The sequence below is a fragment of the Balaenoptera ricei genome, chromosome 1 (genome assembly GCF_028023285.1).
Source record: "Balaenoptera ricei isolate mBalRic1 chromosome 1, mBalRic1.hap2, whole genome shotgun sequence".
Classification (NCBI taxonomy): Eukaryota; Metazoa; Chordata; class Mammalia; order Artiodactyla; family Balaenopteridae; genus Balaenoptera; species Balaenoptera ricei.
Window position 1 is genome coordinate 29,243,618 of NC_082639.1, and position 16,118 is coordinate 29,259,735.

The 16,118-nt window shown below is 41.0% G+C and overlaps 1 protein-coding gene across 3 annotated transcripts in view; it reads left to right on the top strand.

Moving 5' to 3' along the window:
* The window catches only part of THRAP3 (thyroid hormone receptor associated protein 3), a 72,043-nt gene that overhangs the window by 45,903 nt on the left and 10,022 nt on the right, over nucleotides 1-16,118 (top strand). For all 3 annotated transcript variants that reach the window (XM_059919089.1, XM_059919091.1, XM_059919094.1), the window contains 5 exons: nucleotides 5,721-5,888; nucleotides 10,243-11,148; nucleotides 12,684-13,397; nucleotides 14,341-14,513; nucleotides 15,251-15,362. In XM_059919089.1, the coding sequence (XP_059775072.1) occupies nucleotides 5,752-5,888; nucleotides 10,243-11,148; nucleotides 12,684-13,397; nucleotides 14,341-14,513; nucleotides 15,251-15,362 (2,042 nt within the window). In that variant the 5' untranslated portion in view covers nucleotides 5,721-5,751. The remainder of the gene's footprint in view (nucleotides 1-5,720; nucleotides 5,889-10,242; nucleotides 11,149-12,683; nucleotides 13,398-14,340; nucleotides 14,514-15,250; nucleotides 15,363-16,118) is intronic.

Genomic DNA, 16,118 nt, shown 5'->3' on the forward strand with positions numbered 1-16,118 from the left:
TTGTTTGCTTTTTAAATTGGTTGTAATGTGGATATTGAAGTGAGAGTTAAAACCATGAGAAATGCTGTGATTATGCTCTTTAAGGTGCATAAGATTCTTGAGGAAATTGAATATCCTGTGAGATAGTAAGTTTGATATTAATGGAAATGAGAAAAGGAAAAACAAATGGTTTGCTCACAGATATTAAGTTACAGCAGTGGAGTCATTCAAAACAGTTAGGTGTAGCTAGCTATCCAGAGATCAGACTGTTCACCATACGCAATAGTTCCCTGGCCCAACTCAATTCCTGTGTCCTTTCATGGGTTCAGAGAGCTTTAAAGGACTTAGTTTTGAATTGGTTTTACATATTAGGAAGGCTGTGGGTGTGTTTTATGTTGTTGTTTTGTTTTCAGGTTGTAATATGTTTTCCTTAAAGTTTTATTTGCTTGATTAGTAGTAAATCCTCTTTCTATGAAAGAAACAGTAACATCTTACGGAAGATCCAAACGAACTTTTTGGCCAACCCAGTAGCTTGACCATTTAGGGCTGCCAAGGTTGGAGCCCCAGGGCAGCCCATTGAGAAGCTGTATTTGGCACTACTTAGTTTTAGGAACTCAGTCTCCTGCCAAATGTAACCTATCCACAGCGTTCCAAACATGGGGCAAACAGTATTAAATTTAACTACCGAAGTGTTCCTTCTGGTGAATTCAGCAAGACACCTACCATGTGCCAAGCGCAATGCTGGCGTAGTCACTAGGGACACTAAGAAGAAACTTAATCTGGAGTGAGAAGGGGAGAGGAGTAATCGAATTCTTTCTTACCTTTGAGAGTCTTTGATTTAGAGAAGCTTGCTTTGGCCCTTGCTGCCAATATTATTCTTGTTGCTTGGAGTTGAAAAATAAGATCTGGATTTTTAATGACATAAAAGCCATGTAATTATATACCTTAAGGCCTTTGTTTTCTTTTAAGTTAAAATGTATCTGCTCTTCCAAGGACGAGTGGCTTGGTGGAGAAGGCTTGGGCTTTAAAAAGGGTGGTGGGTCTGGAAATTACCCTCTCACTTGGCTCTGCAGAACAGTTTAAAGGTGAACCCTTCCTCCAAGTGACAGAATTATACCTGAAACCATTTCAGAAGGCTGTTTGAAATTCTACACTTGGGTTTTAAATAGAAAGGGGGGAGGGTAGAACAACAGTGGTATAAATACAAGATGGAGGAGGAGGATATCTTGCAGCTGAAGAAGGGTTTATGAGAAAGGATTTGAGGGCCTAGTGACTCATCTCACTCTGAATCAACATGTGGTGTGGCTGCCAGAAAGAGAAATCTTAGGATGCATTAGTAGTATCTAAATAGTTTTATAATAGGCCAAGTTTGGAGAATTACATTTAGTTCTGAGTATCCCAGTGAAGGAGGACAAACTGGAATTGATTCAGTGGCAAACAGGGTGATAATGTGGATATGAAACCATGCCATCTGAAGGATGTTGGAAAGTTGAGGGTATTTGGATCTTACCAGCCCTTAACTAGGAGTTTAGGAACTGGATCCTATATTTCTGCCTGCTAACATGCTGAGTACTACTTGTTCAATAGGTGGATTCTTTTATATTGCTGGTGTAGGAACATGGCTATTTTATTCTGAATGAAACAGCATGTCCAGGAAGAGTAGTCATTGCTGAAGAAACAAAACTTCCTTTGGGGGAAATTTTAATTTGAACAGAAACCAAACTTCTGAAAGAAAAACCGAAACGAACTCTTTGGCCAACCCAATACTTGTAACATGTAAAACGTGCTAAGTTGATTTTCAAGGTGATATTTGTCTGTCGTACTTTCCATACTATTTTTAGAGCATGGACATGGAAGAAATGTTAGAAATGGGAAAAGCTATGTGTAAACACAATGAAGTTTTAAAGGTCTTCAAAGTAGAACTGAGAGTTGTTTTGAATGAATTTTGGTAATTTAATCAGATAGCTTTAGTTATGGTTGTCCCTACCTTACACTAAAATGTTTGTATAAAATGCTTATATACATGAAATCTATTTATGTATATCAGGAGAAGAGACTTCTCGGTGTTTTGGACCTTTTCCTTTTTTGTGTGACTTGCTCTTTCATAGTCTTCAGGTGACAGCTTAAATGCCACCTCTGGACCATCCTATCTAAATAACCCACTACCACACTTCATAAATTTGCCAACATTATGCGCTCTTTGCCTTCTTCCTAGTACTTACCAGAATTTGAAATTACATTTTTGCTTGCTCACTTGGTTATTATCTATCTGTAACTCTAGATTATAAGCTCCATGGAGGCAAAGACCAAGTCTACTTTAATTTACCATTGTTTGTCCACTCTCTAGAGTTCTCTTGAATGAGTTAAGATATTCATTGATTTATTTCCAGCTCTGGTTTTGTATCATCCAAAGTTATTCCTCTTAACTCTCAGGGAATAGTGATGTTTTAAAATTAGTTTCAGTTCACATTAAAGAAGTTCTAGGAGTGAGGGTGGTGTCACAGTATTGTGACTCTTGAGTACATTTGTCAATTCTAGTAAATTTAATATAGGTAGAAGTGTTAAATTTGGCTCTATCTGTATTTTTAAAAAATACTTTGCCTTCTTTCTATTTGTTCATTTGGTTGTGTCGGGTCTTAATTGCTACCAGTGGGCTCCTTGGTTGTGGCACGTGTGCTCCTTAGTTGTGGCACGTGTGCTCCTTAGTTGTGGCACATGTGCTCCTTAGTTGTGGCTTGCAGACTCCTTTAGTTGCGGCATGCATGTGGGATCTAGTTCCCTGACCAGGGATTGAACCCAGGCTTCCTGCATTGGGAGCGCAGAGTCTTAGCCACTGGACCACCAGGGAAGTCTCTCTATCTGTATTTAGATGACAACTTTTTCTTCCTCTTCATGAAAATTAGGTTCTTAATTTTCCAGTGACTTGAAGTTGAAATGAGTATTTCCTTTTCTACTGACTTGTTCTCCCTTCTCCTTTTTTCTTTTTCTTTTTCTTTTTTCCCTTTTTCCCGCCGGGCAGCACAGGCTTTCAGGATCTTAGTTTCCCGACCAGAGATTGAACTTGTGCCCCCCGGAGTGAAAGTGAGGACTCCGAACCACTGGACCACCAGGGAATTCCCTCCCCTTTTCTTTTAAAGTCTGATATTGTCCACCCATTGTGTAACTGATCTAAAAGGGTATTTATTTCTAGCCTAAACTAAATTGAAGACTGGACAGAGAAGTTGCTAGGCAAAGATACCCCTAGACTTGTAACAGAAAAAAGCCATTTAGCAAGAATGAACCTAGAGAATCCCCAAATATGCTGAAGGCCAACCAGAAAAACAATGTATTTTCAATATTCAGTTTCTGTAAATTGCTTATTTACACCTCCACCTCATATCTCCAAATAACTTATTCCTCTACCCTGGCTTTGTATAATGACACTACTTCCAAAAATTGGTTCCAAACTGAAACATCTTTGACCTTGCTAAAGCATGTAACAATTTGATCCTTTTGGCAAGATCTAGACTGTAGGTCTTTGGTATCCTCATTTAGCAATCTCTTACTCATCACTGTTTGTCTCTGGCTTCCTAGCAATTTCTCATTCTTCTTCTAAATTTATGTCTCTGAGATTATGGTTATTTCCCTTATGAGCTGGAGCCAAAGCAGCTTCTTGGACTTCTTTGCCTTTCCAAAAGTTCTTAAAATTCAAATCTAAAACTTGAATATAGTAATTATAAACAGATACCACCTTTCAGTTTGTCTCTGTCTTGCCCTTTTTACCAGATCCTAAACTCAGTAGGAGTGGAGACTTGCATTCATTTATTCATCCCACAAGTCTCAGCATGCCTTCTGTGTGCCAGACACTGCTCTGGCGAGGCTGTATAATGGTAGTTAAGAGCACTGGTTTAGAGCCAGGTCACCTGGTTCAAATCCTAGCCCTGCCACTTAAAGCTGAGTGCCCTTCGGCAAGTTAGTTACCTTCTTTATGTCTCAGTATCCACATCTGTAAAAAGGGATGTAATAATATCCTCCTTGAGGATAAGTTAATAAAAATACTGTTTAAGTGTTTGCTGTTCTGGGCATTGAGGATACAGCAGTAAATAAGAAAAATGAGATTTCTGCTGGTGGGAGCTTACATCCTACTTGGGTAGAGGAGGAAAAACAAAGTAAACAAGTACAAAGTAAACAAGTTTCAAGTACTGGATTGAGTGCTCCTAAGAAGAAAACAAGGTACTGGACTAGACCTTAGAGAATGGGTGGCTGCTTTTGATTGGGTGGCCAGGGCAAACCTCTGGGGAGATAGCTTTCTAGTTGGGATCTGAATAACAAGAAAATCTGAGAGGTAGGGGAGGGTGAAATGTTCATTGATTATTGTTTTCCCTTCACAAGCCAGGCGCAACATTACATAAAAGAATCTTTTGTTAAGCAGTGAGGCAATGAGGTGTGATAGGATAAGTCCTGGAGTTCTGGTCTGGTTTGGGTATTAACTAGCTTTCTGATCTTTGAAAAAAAAGGAAAAAACAATTTTGTTTTTTTCATGGGAAAATGACTCTGAAAGAAGGTTGACTCTTGAAGCTAGTGATGGGCTAGAAGAAAGTAGAGGTTCTTCTCCTTATAAATTACTTTAGTCCTATGTTTATGGATTAATATCCTGTATTTTGGGACTTTTCTGGTGGCGCAGTGGTTAAGAATCTGCCTGCCAATGCAGGGGACGTGGGTTCGAGCCCTGGTCCAGGAAGATCCCACATGCCGCAGAGCAGCTAAGCCTGTGCGCCACAACTTCTGAGCCTGCGCTCTAGAGCCCGCGAGCCACAACTACTGAAGCACGTGCGCCTAGAGCCCGTGCTCCACAACAAGAGAAGCCACCGCAATGAGAAGCCCGCGCACTGCAACAAAGAGTAGCCCCTGCTCGCCACAACTAGAGAAAGCCAGTGCGCAGCAACAAAGACCCAACGCAGCCAAAAAAAAAAAATCCTGTATTTTACAGGATGTAGTACATCCTGTTGTGGTATTACAATATTTGAGAATATTCTGTCACACTTTTTTTTTTGAGCACAAATAAACAGATTTTAATTCTTTGATAAGATAAATAATATACATAGGTACTTGGTAATACTGATAAAAAAGATAAAAGTTAGAAAAATACAAAATGGAAAGATATAACTATAGATGTAATGAGCAGATGTATGATTATAATTATAGGTATAATACATAATTGTAAGTGTAAAGGAGATTACAGAATCTGTCACACTTTAAACCTTTTCCTTTGAAGTAAATATTAAGGATATGCCTCATGGATTCAGGGTCCAGGAAGTAGGGAAATGGTAAGATGTGCCACATACTCTATAACCAAGATGTCATTGCATAGGGTTTCTTCTGTGAGGACTGGGAAGCCTGTCTCAGGTCATCTCAGTACTTTTATTAACAGTTAACTTAGTTTGCAAAACTTGTCTGCTTATTGAGAAAAGACTGTGTGCCCCAGGTTATCGTTAGCTCTCCTCATTTTTGTCTGTGTTTCATGGTGTCCCCCAGTTAGAGTTACAGGTCAGGTTTTCCATTTGCTGCTGTGGGTTGGTATGTTCGGAATTGTACTGCTTAGAAATGCCCCTTGGTAAAAGGGCAAAGAGTGTTTTGTTTTGTTTGGTTTTAACAGTCATTTCATCTTTTTTGGTTGTTTCTAAGTGTCCATAGAAGTTCAAGGGACTCACTCATTTGCAAAGGGGCTCACTCATCTGTTTGATTCTATTTTCTTACATTAGGTGTAATTGAAAAGCGACCCTCTCTTTAGAGATGTCAAAAACAAACAAATCTAAATCTGGATCTCGCTCTTCTCGATCAAGATCTGCATCAAGATCTCGTTCTCGTTCGTTTTCGAAGTCTCGGTCCAGAAGTCGGTCTGTCTCTCGTTCAAGGAAACGCAGGCTGAGGTAAGGGGGTGTGATTGTATAATGAGGTAATCATTGATCGGTCAGTATAGGTCTCTGAAGATCTTTTGTTAGACCCTTTCTGTGAGTGTCAAATGGAGGTGCGGGGTTGGCTTGAGGTGGCGTGTTGGGCTGTAAGATATTCCAGGTCTCTTCAAATGTTACAAATCCAAATCAACTTTGATTGCCATGCTGTTGGCCTAATTCCTTTTCTTTCCCGCCAGCACATACTGTTTTTCATCCACTGTGGAAGAAAGAGCATTTTATTTTTATTTAAGCTACTTGCTTCAAATCTCTACACCTGATTATTTTTCACTGAAGTATTTTTGGAGGCTTGGACCAAGGTTTATTTGCATCATCAGCAAAGAAAGGATAGCTAAGAGGATTAATAGTATGATCAACATTGCAAGGAAAAGAAACCTTAACTCACTAAAATAATTAAACCTTAGAAAACTTAATCAGGAGTCCTTTGTATATATATACCTGATATGCCAACTACTAACAAGCTCCATCTATTTAGTAAAACACATCTTGCAACTGCCTAAAAATCACTATTGTAGACATCACTTTGCCTTAGTAAATGTGCAAATAATTCTTTTGAATTTATTGCCAGTATTCTTTAATTTAGTCAGTTTCTACACCTTTAGTTGGATTATTTCCTGTTTCAGCTATGTCTTGGAATATAATGCCAAACTTCCGGCATCTTTCCTCTTTTGTTGTGTTATGAGTTCGGTTTTTCATTCTTTAAAACTTTCTTTTGTGAGTAGATAAGAACCTGTTAGTAAATATAAGTTTCTGTATGTGTATTAGAGAAATATTGATGTATCTAAATGTTTAAATACCAAAAGGGGATCTTTGTACAATTTCATTCTTTTTGTCAGAGCTGCAGTAGGCAAGGAGACAATTTCTCAGTTTTACCACTTGGCGCCCCTGCTGATTATTTTAGATGAGTATCTAGAGCCCTTCTCTTAAATGAATTATGCAGTTTAAAATAAACTCAGGAATAGTTGTTATTTATCTTTATTCTTGATGGTTTCCATAGTCCTACTTCTAAAAGAGTCTATAAACAAATGGTTGGTAGGCTTCCCCCCCCCACCCCCACCCTCCCAACAAGAATAAGTTAATGCTTTTTTTAAAATACATTTATTTATTTTTATTTATTTATTATTTTTGGCTGTGTTGGGTCTTCATTGCTGTGTGCGGGCTTTCTCTAGTTGCAGCGAGCAGGGGCTACTCTTCGTTGCGGTGCACGGGCTTCTCATTGCGGTGGCTTCTCTTGTTGTGCAGCACAGGCTCTAGGCGTGCGGGCTTCAGTAGTTGTGGCATGTGGGCTCGGTAGTTGTGGCTCGCCGCCTCTAGAGCGCAGGCTCAGTAGTTGTGGCGCACGGGCTTAGTTGCTCCACGGCATGTGGGATCTTCCTGGGCCAGGGCTTGAACCCATGCCCCCTGCATTGGCAGGTGGATTCTTAACCACTGTGCCACCAGGGAAGCCCAAGAATAAGTTAATTCTTAAATGGAATCTGTGAGAAGCCTGTCTGAAAATTAATTTCAGAGCAGAGATTGAACAAAAAATAGGTGTGCATAAATGTTAATGACTTCCATATAGTGTAGAACAGGAAGTTATAAACTTTGAGTCTCTCACTCAAAAGAAACACTCCATGTTTTTTTTTTCTTTTTTAAGATAACATTACACCTTGAGGGTAAGCAATCCTAACTTTATTTTTCTCTCCCATGTTTCTTGGGCACACATTTTTATACCAAACTTTGTTTGAGGCCTGTGCTAGATAAAGTCTCTCTGTTGCCCAATTGTGTCAGAGTCTGTATGTAAGTAAAATTCTGTTTTATCTTCTCAAACCCCACCCCCACCCCCCAAAAATGAGGGAAAGTCCACTTAAATACATCTACCTCAGGAAGTTGCTATCAAGGCCATAGGACCGAGCAGAGACTCTTAGTAAACTCCTACCTTGCGCCCAGAGTCTTTTGATCTGGTTTGCTTAAATCTCAGTTTCAGCTAATTTGGTTCTTTAAAACTTAATCTAGTAAATGGAAACTAAATAATTGGTTCAAAAAGAAGAGGCTGTACAACCAAAACAGAGAGAAAATTGAACTGACATAACCCAAATTGAAAAGTGTTAACCAGCTCTGAAGTATTTGTGATAGCTGGAGTTCTGGGCGGATCTGTCTGGACAGATTGCTTCTCCTTATTCTACAGATCGTTTGGCATGGTCATCAACTTGGCAAATGAGGGAAAGATATCTTACGCAGGCAATATGTGCTGGGGTAGGTCTAGAGACACTCCATGTGCTGTCCTAATACCTGGAAGATTATTTTGGAGGAATATCTCCACTAGAAAACATGTTTTTATATTTGATTCTAGTCTGACTTCTCTGTTTTTTAGAAACAGATAAATTTGCCACTGGATGTTCAATTTTTAATTCTGGCTTATCTGTTTCATGATTTTTTTCTTTTGTTTTTCCCTCTCCTACAAGGAAAGTATACTGTCCAGAGAGTTTGAGAAACCATGCCTTTAAATTAACTTAACTGCTGAGTTCTACAGAATTGGAGAAAATTGGTTGTTTCCTTGTATTTCTCAGACTGTTGTATCCTTTTAAGTGACTTCTCATAAATAAATTTGCAATCTGCAGAGACTCATATTCCTGCATCTGTGCAGTGACTGCGGGTTTTGGATGCAGTATGCCGCAGGGCCCTCACTAGTAATTGGTGACAGAAGCAGCAGTAGCCTCTGAGGATGGGAACATGAATTAAACCCTCCTTAGTGCTGGTGGTGCATCACCTCCCTCAAGTACAGCCATTAAATTGGGTCATATTCAGTTTCATAGCTGCATCTGCCTCTCCCTTCTTTCTTATATTGTTACTATTTTTGAATGAAAAGTGTGAAAGGTAAGTTTGTTTTTTAAAATTGTACTTAAATAGCAACCATTAACAGCCATCAGTATGCTGCATCTTCACTAGTTCCTGTTGTTCTTGGGGTAGATAAAGACCTGAGCATGGTGGGTAGTAAGTAGTGGGAAACCAATCCCACTTTATCTTCTAAGTGTAAGTTTCTTTCTAAAAATAACATTCTGTTTAGTTGTTAAAACCTGTCACATTTGCATCTGTTTCCAGTTAGGTCTGATATGAGAAACCCTGCTTATGAACTGAAGGGTTTTTATTCTATATGTAAAGAAAATATTTTTGGAGTTTTCTAGTAATTTTACGTATTTCTAGTTAACTACTTAGGAGTAGTGACTAATTAATGCTCTGTATCATAGTTGACACGACAAGTGGTATCAAAGAACCCCACTGGATTTTCTACACCAACAAATACAGTTTTTGGCTTTTTGATGGAAACAAAGCTCCCTGTCATTGACAAACCTGGCATTTGTGAACATGTAATTTTTACAGAGTTAGGTTACTGTTGAATCCCCACGGGTCTGGAAATGTACCTTTGCTAAATTAGAGTTCTGTATTGTTAAGAAGAACACAACACTAGGCTTTAGGTTGACCTTAAAGATGTGCAAGTGTGGGGCTGTTTTTGTAGTTCCTCTTTGCTACCCTCTTGTGTGTTTCGGTGTCTTATGGTCAGATGGTGCCCTCTTGTGGCACCTGGGTAAGACCTTGTAGTTCAGCCACAGAAACTTGACCTTCTAGATAATGAGACCATTTCCAGATTCCCAGTTTAAAAAAAAACAACAATATTTATATGCTTTGCTGATCTGATTTCAGTTAAAATTCTTTTAAGCTTTGAACAGATGAGTTCTCTAAGTCCCTATTTAAGTATTCTTTGGTTTAGACCTGTTGTAACTTTTTTTTTTACAACCCCAAGTCTCAGTGGAAGCTGAGAAATTAGCCCTGCACAGACAAAGAGAGGTGGAAAGGATGGGGAGTAAGCAGTGTGGGGCCAGAGGATCTGAATAGTTACCTGTCTGGGTACCACAGCATGCAGGGATCACTTCCAGTGACCCAGGGACCTACCTGTAAAATCCTCTGTGCCTGTGAAACTCTAAGTAATTAGTATACTATATTAAAATGGTGTTTGTTTAGTTTACTACATTAAGAACATTTTTATATTCTCTCAGTCACTGTAGAAATACATCTCCATTTAGAATGTGCTACAGTATTAATGAAGCATCTCATTGTCTCATTTGTTAAAGTGATTCTTTATTTTTGTACTTAATGTGGCTATAAGAGTAGAATTAAATATTTAAGTTTGTACCTTTCGTTTGAAAACAACTGAAATTAATTAATTATGATACATAAGAAGAGGGATTTACCTCTTTGTTGGCAGGTTTTTCTTGAGTAAAAATGCTTGTGTCAAAAATTCAAACATTTCTTCCCTCCCCTGCCCCTCTTTCAGTTCTAGGTCTCGTTCCAGATCATATTCTCCAGCTCATAACAGAGAGAGAAATCACCCAAGAGTATATCAGAACCGGGATTTCCGAGGTCACAACAGAGGCTATAGAAGGCCCTATTATTTCCGTGGGCGCAACAGAGGCTTTTATCCATGGGGCCAGTACAACCGAGGAGGCTATGGAAACTACCGCTCAAATTGGCAGAATTACCGGCAAGCATACAGTCCTCGTCGGGGCCGTTCCCGATCCCGGTCCCCAAAGAGAAGGTCCCCTTCACCAAGGTCCAGGAGCCATTCTAGAAACTCCGATAAGTCTTCCTCTGACAGGTCAAGGCGTTCCTCATCCTCTCGTTCTTCCTCCAACCACAGCCGAGTTGAATCTTCTAAGCGCAAGTCTGCAAAGGAGAAAAAGTCTTCTTCCAAGGATAGCCGGCCGTCTCAGGCTGCCGGGGATAACCAGGGAGATGAGGCCAAGGAGCAGCCATTCTCTGGAGGCACCTCTCAAGACACAAAAGCGTCTGAGAGCTCAAAGCCGTGGCCAGATGCCACCACATACAGTGCTGGTTCTGCATCACGGGCCTCAGCCGTGTCTGAGCTGAGTCCTCGGGAGCGAAGCCCGGCTCTCAAAAGCCCCCTCCAGTCTGTGGTGGTGAGGAGACGGTCACCTCGTCCTAGCCCTGTGCCCAAACCTAGCCCTCCGCTTTCCAGCACATCCCAGATGGGCTCAACTCTGCAGAGTGGTGCTGGGTACCAGGCTGGGACACACCAAGGTCAGTTTGACCATGGCTCGGGGTCCTTGAGTCCATCCAAAAAGAGCCCCATGGGTAAGAGTCCACCGGCCACTGGCTCCACATATGGCTCATCTCAGAAAGAGGAGGCTGCTGCTCCAGGCGGAGCAGCCTATACAAAGAGGCAAGTGTCTTGTTTCCCGTCTGCTTGTTTTTATCTCACCAGGTGGCAGCTTAGTTGTAATGTGATCTTTAGAGCTCTGATTAATGGTAATAAGATAATCCCATTTCCTCAACTTTTCATTTAGCAAACTTTAAAGCATCACCCAAGGAAACCTTTAGCTTAACTCTAGTTTTCCTGCCTTCCTGAATTTGTATTGCAGCATAAAGTTTCTTTAGACTACTCTGCAGTGATGTTTTCACATTTAAAGTTTGCCTTGGATTCTACCAGTATAAGCTAGAGAACAGTAGAGATTTGTGGATCAGCCATCAAAAAATGTGGTCTTTACCAAAATGAGTGGCTGTTGGAGCTGTTAGACCCTCTAGGACCCACCATCTCCTGTGATCGATCTGCGTCAGTCCATCATGGTGAAGAGCTGCACCCTCCCGCCCTCACACCCTCCAGTTGAGGAGACTGGGCAGAATGGGAAAGTCCAAGGCTTAGTCCAGGAAGACCTTGTTTTAAAATCACAAAGTGGGTGTATGTCCCAGTAGAAGCCAACCAGGCTGTGTGTTAGGAGAGGACATAACAGTGTCTCTGTCTTTCTACCCTGGGGGACACGGTGAGTTGGAACTGGAATCTTTTTTATTTGGTTGGATGGATGGGGGTGGCAGAGACATAACAGGGAATTTGTACTGGGACCAGGTTGTTAAGAGGGCCTTACAGAGCAGGTGGTTCCCCTCCTGCCCCCACCTTTTCCTTTTATTAGTATATTCTTTGCTGCCCTGCTGTCCTTTGGTTCTTTTTTGCCATATTAATGCAACTGTAACATGATCAGACTTTTTCCATTCATGGTACAAATGAGACGTTCAGAATCTGTACTTTGCAGCTTTCAGTAAGTCTGCTTTGAAATACAAGTTTTGTTCCTTGCCAGGACTGTGAATCTAATTAGAACACTTGGGCATGAGCTCTGCTTTTCCATAAGAATGAGTAGGATGATTTTCACCCCCTCCCCCAATTAACATGTATTCTGTTTTTATTTGTGTTTGCAGTATATTTCATACTTAGGTCTTCTAGGTGACTTGAAGCAAATTTGAAGTCTCTTTTGAGACTTGTATTTCCAAATGTGAGTTGTATAAAAGCAGAACAGTCCAAGGTTGAACATTCTATGTTAACTTTGCTGAAAGCAGATTTTAAGTGACTGAGTGAAGGTTGGATAAGACCTTAAATTTTTTTTTTCCTAGACCACTTACAGGTAAGTAGGTTTTTGTTTTTCAGTATCCTAAAAATTGCCTTTGCTATTTTCTTTTTGTTTTTGTAATACACAACTCCGTAGACCATATAGTTTTCTCTTAAATGCCAAGTTCATAGATCTGTGAAGAGCAGTTTTTTAGAAATTAATAGAAAGTAACCAAGACTCCTGTCGTAACACTGGAATCCACAAGACATGCTTGTTAGAGAAGCAAAAACCTAAGACCGTTCGCACATGGTGCTAGTTTATTTTAGATCAAGTTGCTTAAGAAGCCTCTTGTGTGTCTCCCTTGTGTTTTCATAACTAGGTATCTAGATGAGCAGAAGACAGAGAATGGAAAGGATAAGGAACAGAAACAAACAAATACTGATAAAGAGAAAATGAAAGAGAAAGGGAGCTTCTCTGATGCGGGCTTGGGTGATACAAAAATGAAATCTGATCCATTTGCTCCCAAAACTGATACTGAGAAGCCTTTTCGGGGTAGCCAGTCTCCTAAAAGGTATAAGCTCCGAGATGACTTTGAGAAGAAGATGGCTGACTTCCACAAGGAGGAGATGGATGATCAAGATAAAGACAAGGCTAAAGGAAGGAAGGAATCTGAGTTTGATGATGAACCCAAATTCATGTCGAAAGTTGTAGCAGGTGCAAACAAAAACCAGGATGAGGAAAAGTCAGGCAAATGGGAGGGCCTGATGTACGCACCTCCAGGGAAGGAAAAGCAAAGAAAAACGGAGGAGTTGGAGGAGGAGTCTTTCTCAGAGAGATCCAAAAAGGAGGATCGGGGAGGACCCAAGAGAACCGAAAGTGGGCACAGGGGATTTGTGCCTGAAAAAAATTTCCGAGTGACTGCTTACAAAGCAGTCCAGGAGAAAAGCTCATCACCTCCCCCGAGAAAGACCTCTGAGAGCCGAGAGAAGCTAGGAGCCAAAGGAGACTTTTCCACGGGGAAGTCTTCCTTTTCCATTACTCGAGAGGCCCAGGTCAATGTCCGGATGGACTCTTTTGATGAGGACCTTGCAAGGTGAGCTGCAGTCCAGCTTGACCCTCAGGGCTTTAGTAGCCTAACCTCTCTCCCTGAGGTCATTCTGGAACGAGGACAGGCCCCTCATGTATTTCCCCGCTGTCTCATTTTCAGTGTGGATACCCTCGTGTCTCTCTGTTTTCAGTGGAGAAGTGTGCATCACTGAGCAGTTATATGTTGGGGGCAGTATCATAGCAGTGGTGAAGCGTCTTTTTAGGCTATAGTGACTGGCTTTTTTGATCCTGGGTCCCCTCTGCTTCTCTCTTGCACTCTATTCATCACATTGTAAGCCCCACCGCCGGCCCCATTCCACCCTCGTCCTGTTGCCTTCCTTAATATGCTTGAGATGTCTTTTGCCTGTGGAGCCATGCAGGATCCATTTTTCCATTCTTAGCTAAGTCACGATATCTATTATTGCAGGCCTTCATGAAATAATGTAACAGTTTTAAAGTTGGGGCTGGGGGCAGGAGAACTTCAGGAACGAGTGATGAGGCCCAGGCTGCTTTTTACCTGGTGTAAAAACTGCAAAGCCAATTGGAAGTCTCCTGGACAGCATTCTAGCCACATCCCACTCTTGCTGCATTGTGTTGCTTCACTGAGTGGCCCTGGATGGCCAAACTAGTTGGTCTTTTAAAACACCTTCCTGTTTGTCATCTGTTAAAACCAGCAGAGACCCCCAGAACAGAATCACTGAGGTTTAATGCTTCATCCTACCCATTTGTTCCTATTAGATTCCAATGGGGAAAAGGGAAGAGAGAGATCTTGGATGCCTTTTTCCATAGTTATGGTGCATTGAGGTTACTTTTTACTTTGGTAGGAATTAAAAAAGGAACTTTACAGATAAATTTAACTCTTTTAAAGCACGCTTTTCATTTTTAGGATTTAAATGTTCTGACTTTCTGTGTATCTTGTTACATTGGGCCTCCCTGTGTTTCTTTTTCAGACCCAGTGGCTTACTGGCTCAGGAACGAAAGCTTTGTCGGGATCTAGTTCATAGCAACAAAAAGGAACAGGAATTTCGATCCATTTTCCAGCACATACAGTCAGCTCAGTCTCAGCGGAGCCCTTCAGAACTGTTTGCCCAGCATATAGTGACCATCGTTCACCATGTTAAAGGTGAGTCCAGACCCCAGCCTGCTCAGGCTCCCTTTCCACGTGCTTAGCTTCCTCTCTAACAAGCAGAAGGATGAGTGGGGGCATGAGGGGGAGTCTATCAGGGATCTTTATCTCATTGATAGGGGCCTTTGAAGCTAGGGGCTAGCTTGAAGGAAATTTCTTCCAGGGAGAAGTTTCCATTTTTTAATTACAGAGCTGAACATTATGAAATGCTAGTGGTAACCTGTGATCATGAGAATAGGTAAAATCCTTCATGTGAAGGTTTAAATTGCTTGAAAAGGAGGTATGAAAGTTGGCTTTCCCAGCCCCTCTGTCTTTTCCTGTCTAGTAGGTAGAGTCCTCTGGAGGCTTCTTGTAGATCTTGGGATATGGATATCTTCCCCACATTATTTTGCCATCTCCTGGGCAAATGGAGGTGGACAGGCTGGGGAATGTGATGTAGAAGCTGGGTTTGGGCCAGTTACAGGTTCCATCTGAAATTGGAACTCAAGCAGGAGCTGGTGCTCTGAATCAAAGGATAGTAAGCTCTAGCTTCTCTCTTTGTATCCATGTCCTACAGTGGAAATCAGACATTGGATTTTGTCTGAACCAGCCATTTTTCCTTCTTCTTTCTAATATGTTTTTTATATGGACTTGACTACTTTCATCACATCTCTGTGGTTGCAGGTCCAAGCACACGAGTTGAATGTTGGGTGTGCCTTTGATAGCCTGATATGTTTTTCTTTGACTCCCCACAGAGCATCACTTTGGGTCCTCGGGAATGACATTGCATGAACGCTTTACTAAATACCTAAAGAGAGGAAGCGAGCAGGAGGCAGCTAAAAACAAGAAAAGCCCAGAGATTCACAGGTGAGGACCTCAGCCTTACACTAGAGGCGATCATAAAAGTCTGCTCATCAGATAATAAACTCGTCTTGTTTTTGCAACTTGTTAGTTGCATTATCAGCAGAATTTAAGGTAACACCCTCCAGACTCTAGGATAGTGGTGGTTTGTAGTGGAAAGGGTATGCTTTGATGACTGTAAGTTTCTCACTTTGGGCCTGAGGAAAACAGCCCTTTTGGTATAAATGAACCCTTGTATTGGGAGCTGGCAGACAGTAACCCAAGATCACTGTGAGCTTTCTTTACATAGCGTAGATGTTGTTTCTTTAAGCAACCCATGTATTTCATACATTAGTCCTTCCTTTGGAAGAATTTGCAGCAGGTAGGGCTGGAGGTGGGAGAGCTTATAGGATTATGTCAAAGTGTTTTAAAAGCCCAGAGGTTTAAACATTCGGTTGTGGGAGTCTATTCATTCAGCAAATAGGGACTTTGTCTAGAAGCAAAGTTGGTCTTTAATTATTTAATAGTCAGCTCTTGAACCTTTGCAGTAGGTAGGAGGGCGATGTTTGCACAACAGTCTTGGATTTAGGGTCTTTTGGGATTTATGTCATGCCAGGCAGTTGTTTCTCACTTAGACCTCATCCTATTGGTGAATAATGGGCCATTATATTTTATTTTATTGTATTTATTTTTATTGTATTTTTTTTAAAGATTAAATTTTATTTTTTTGGCTGCGTTGGGTCTTCATTGCTGCGCGTGGGCTTTCTCTACTTGTGGCGAGCG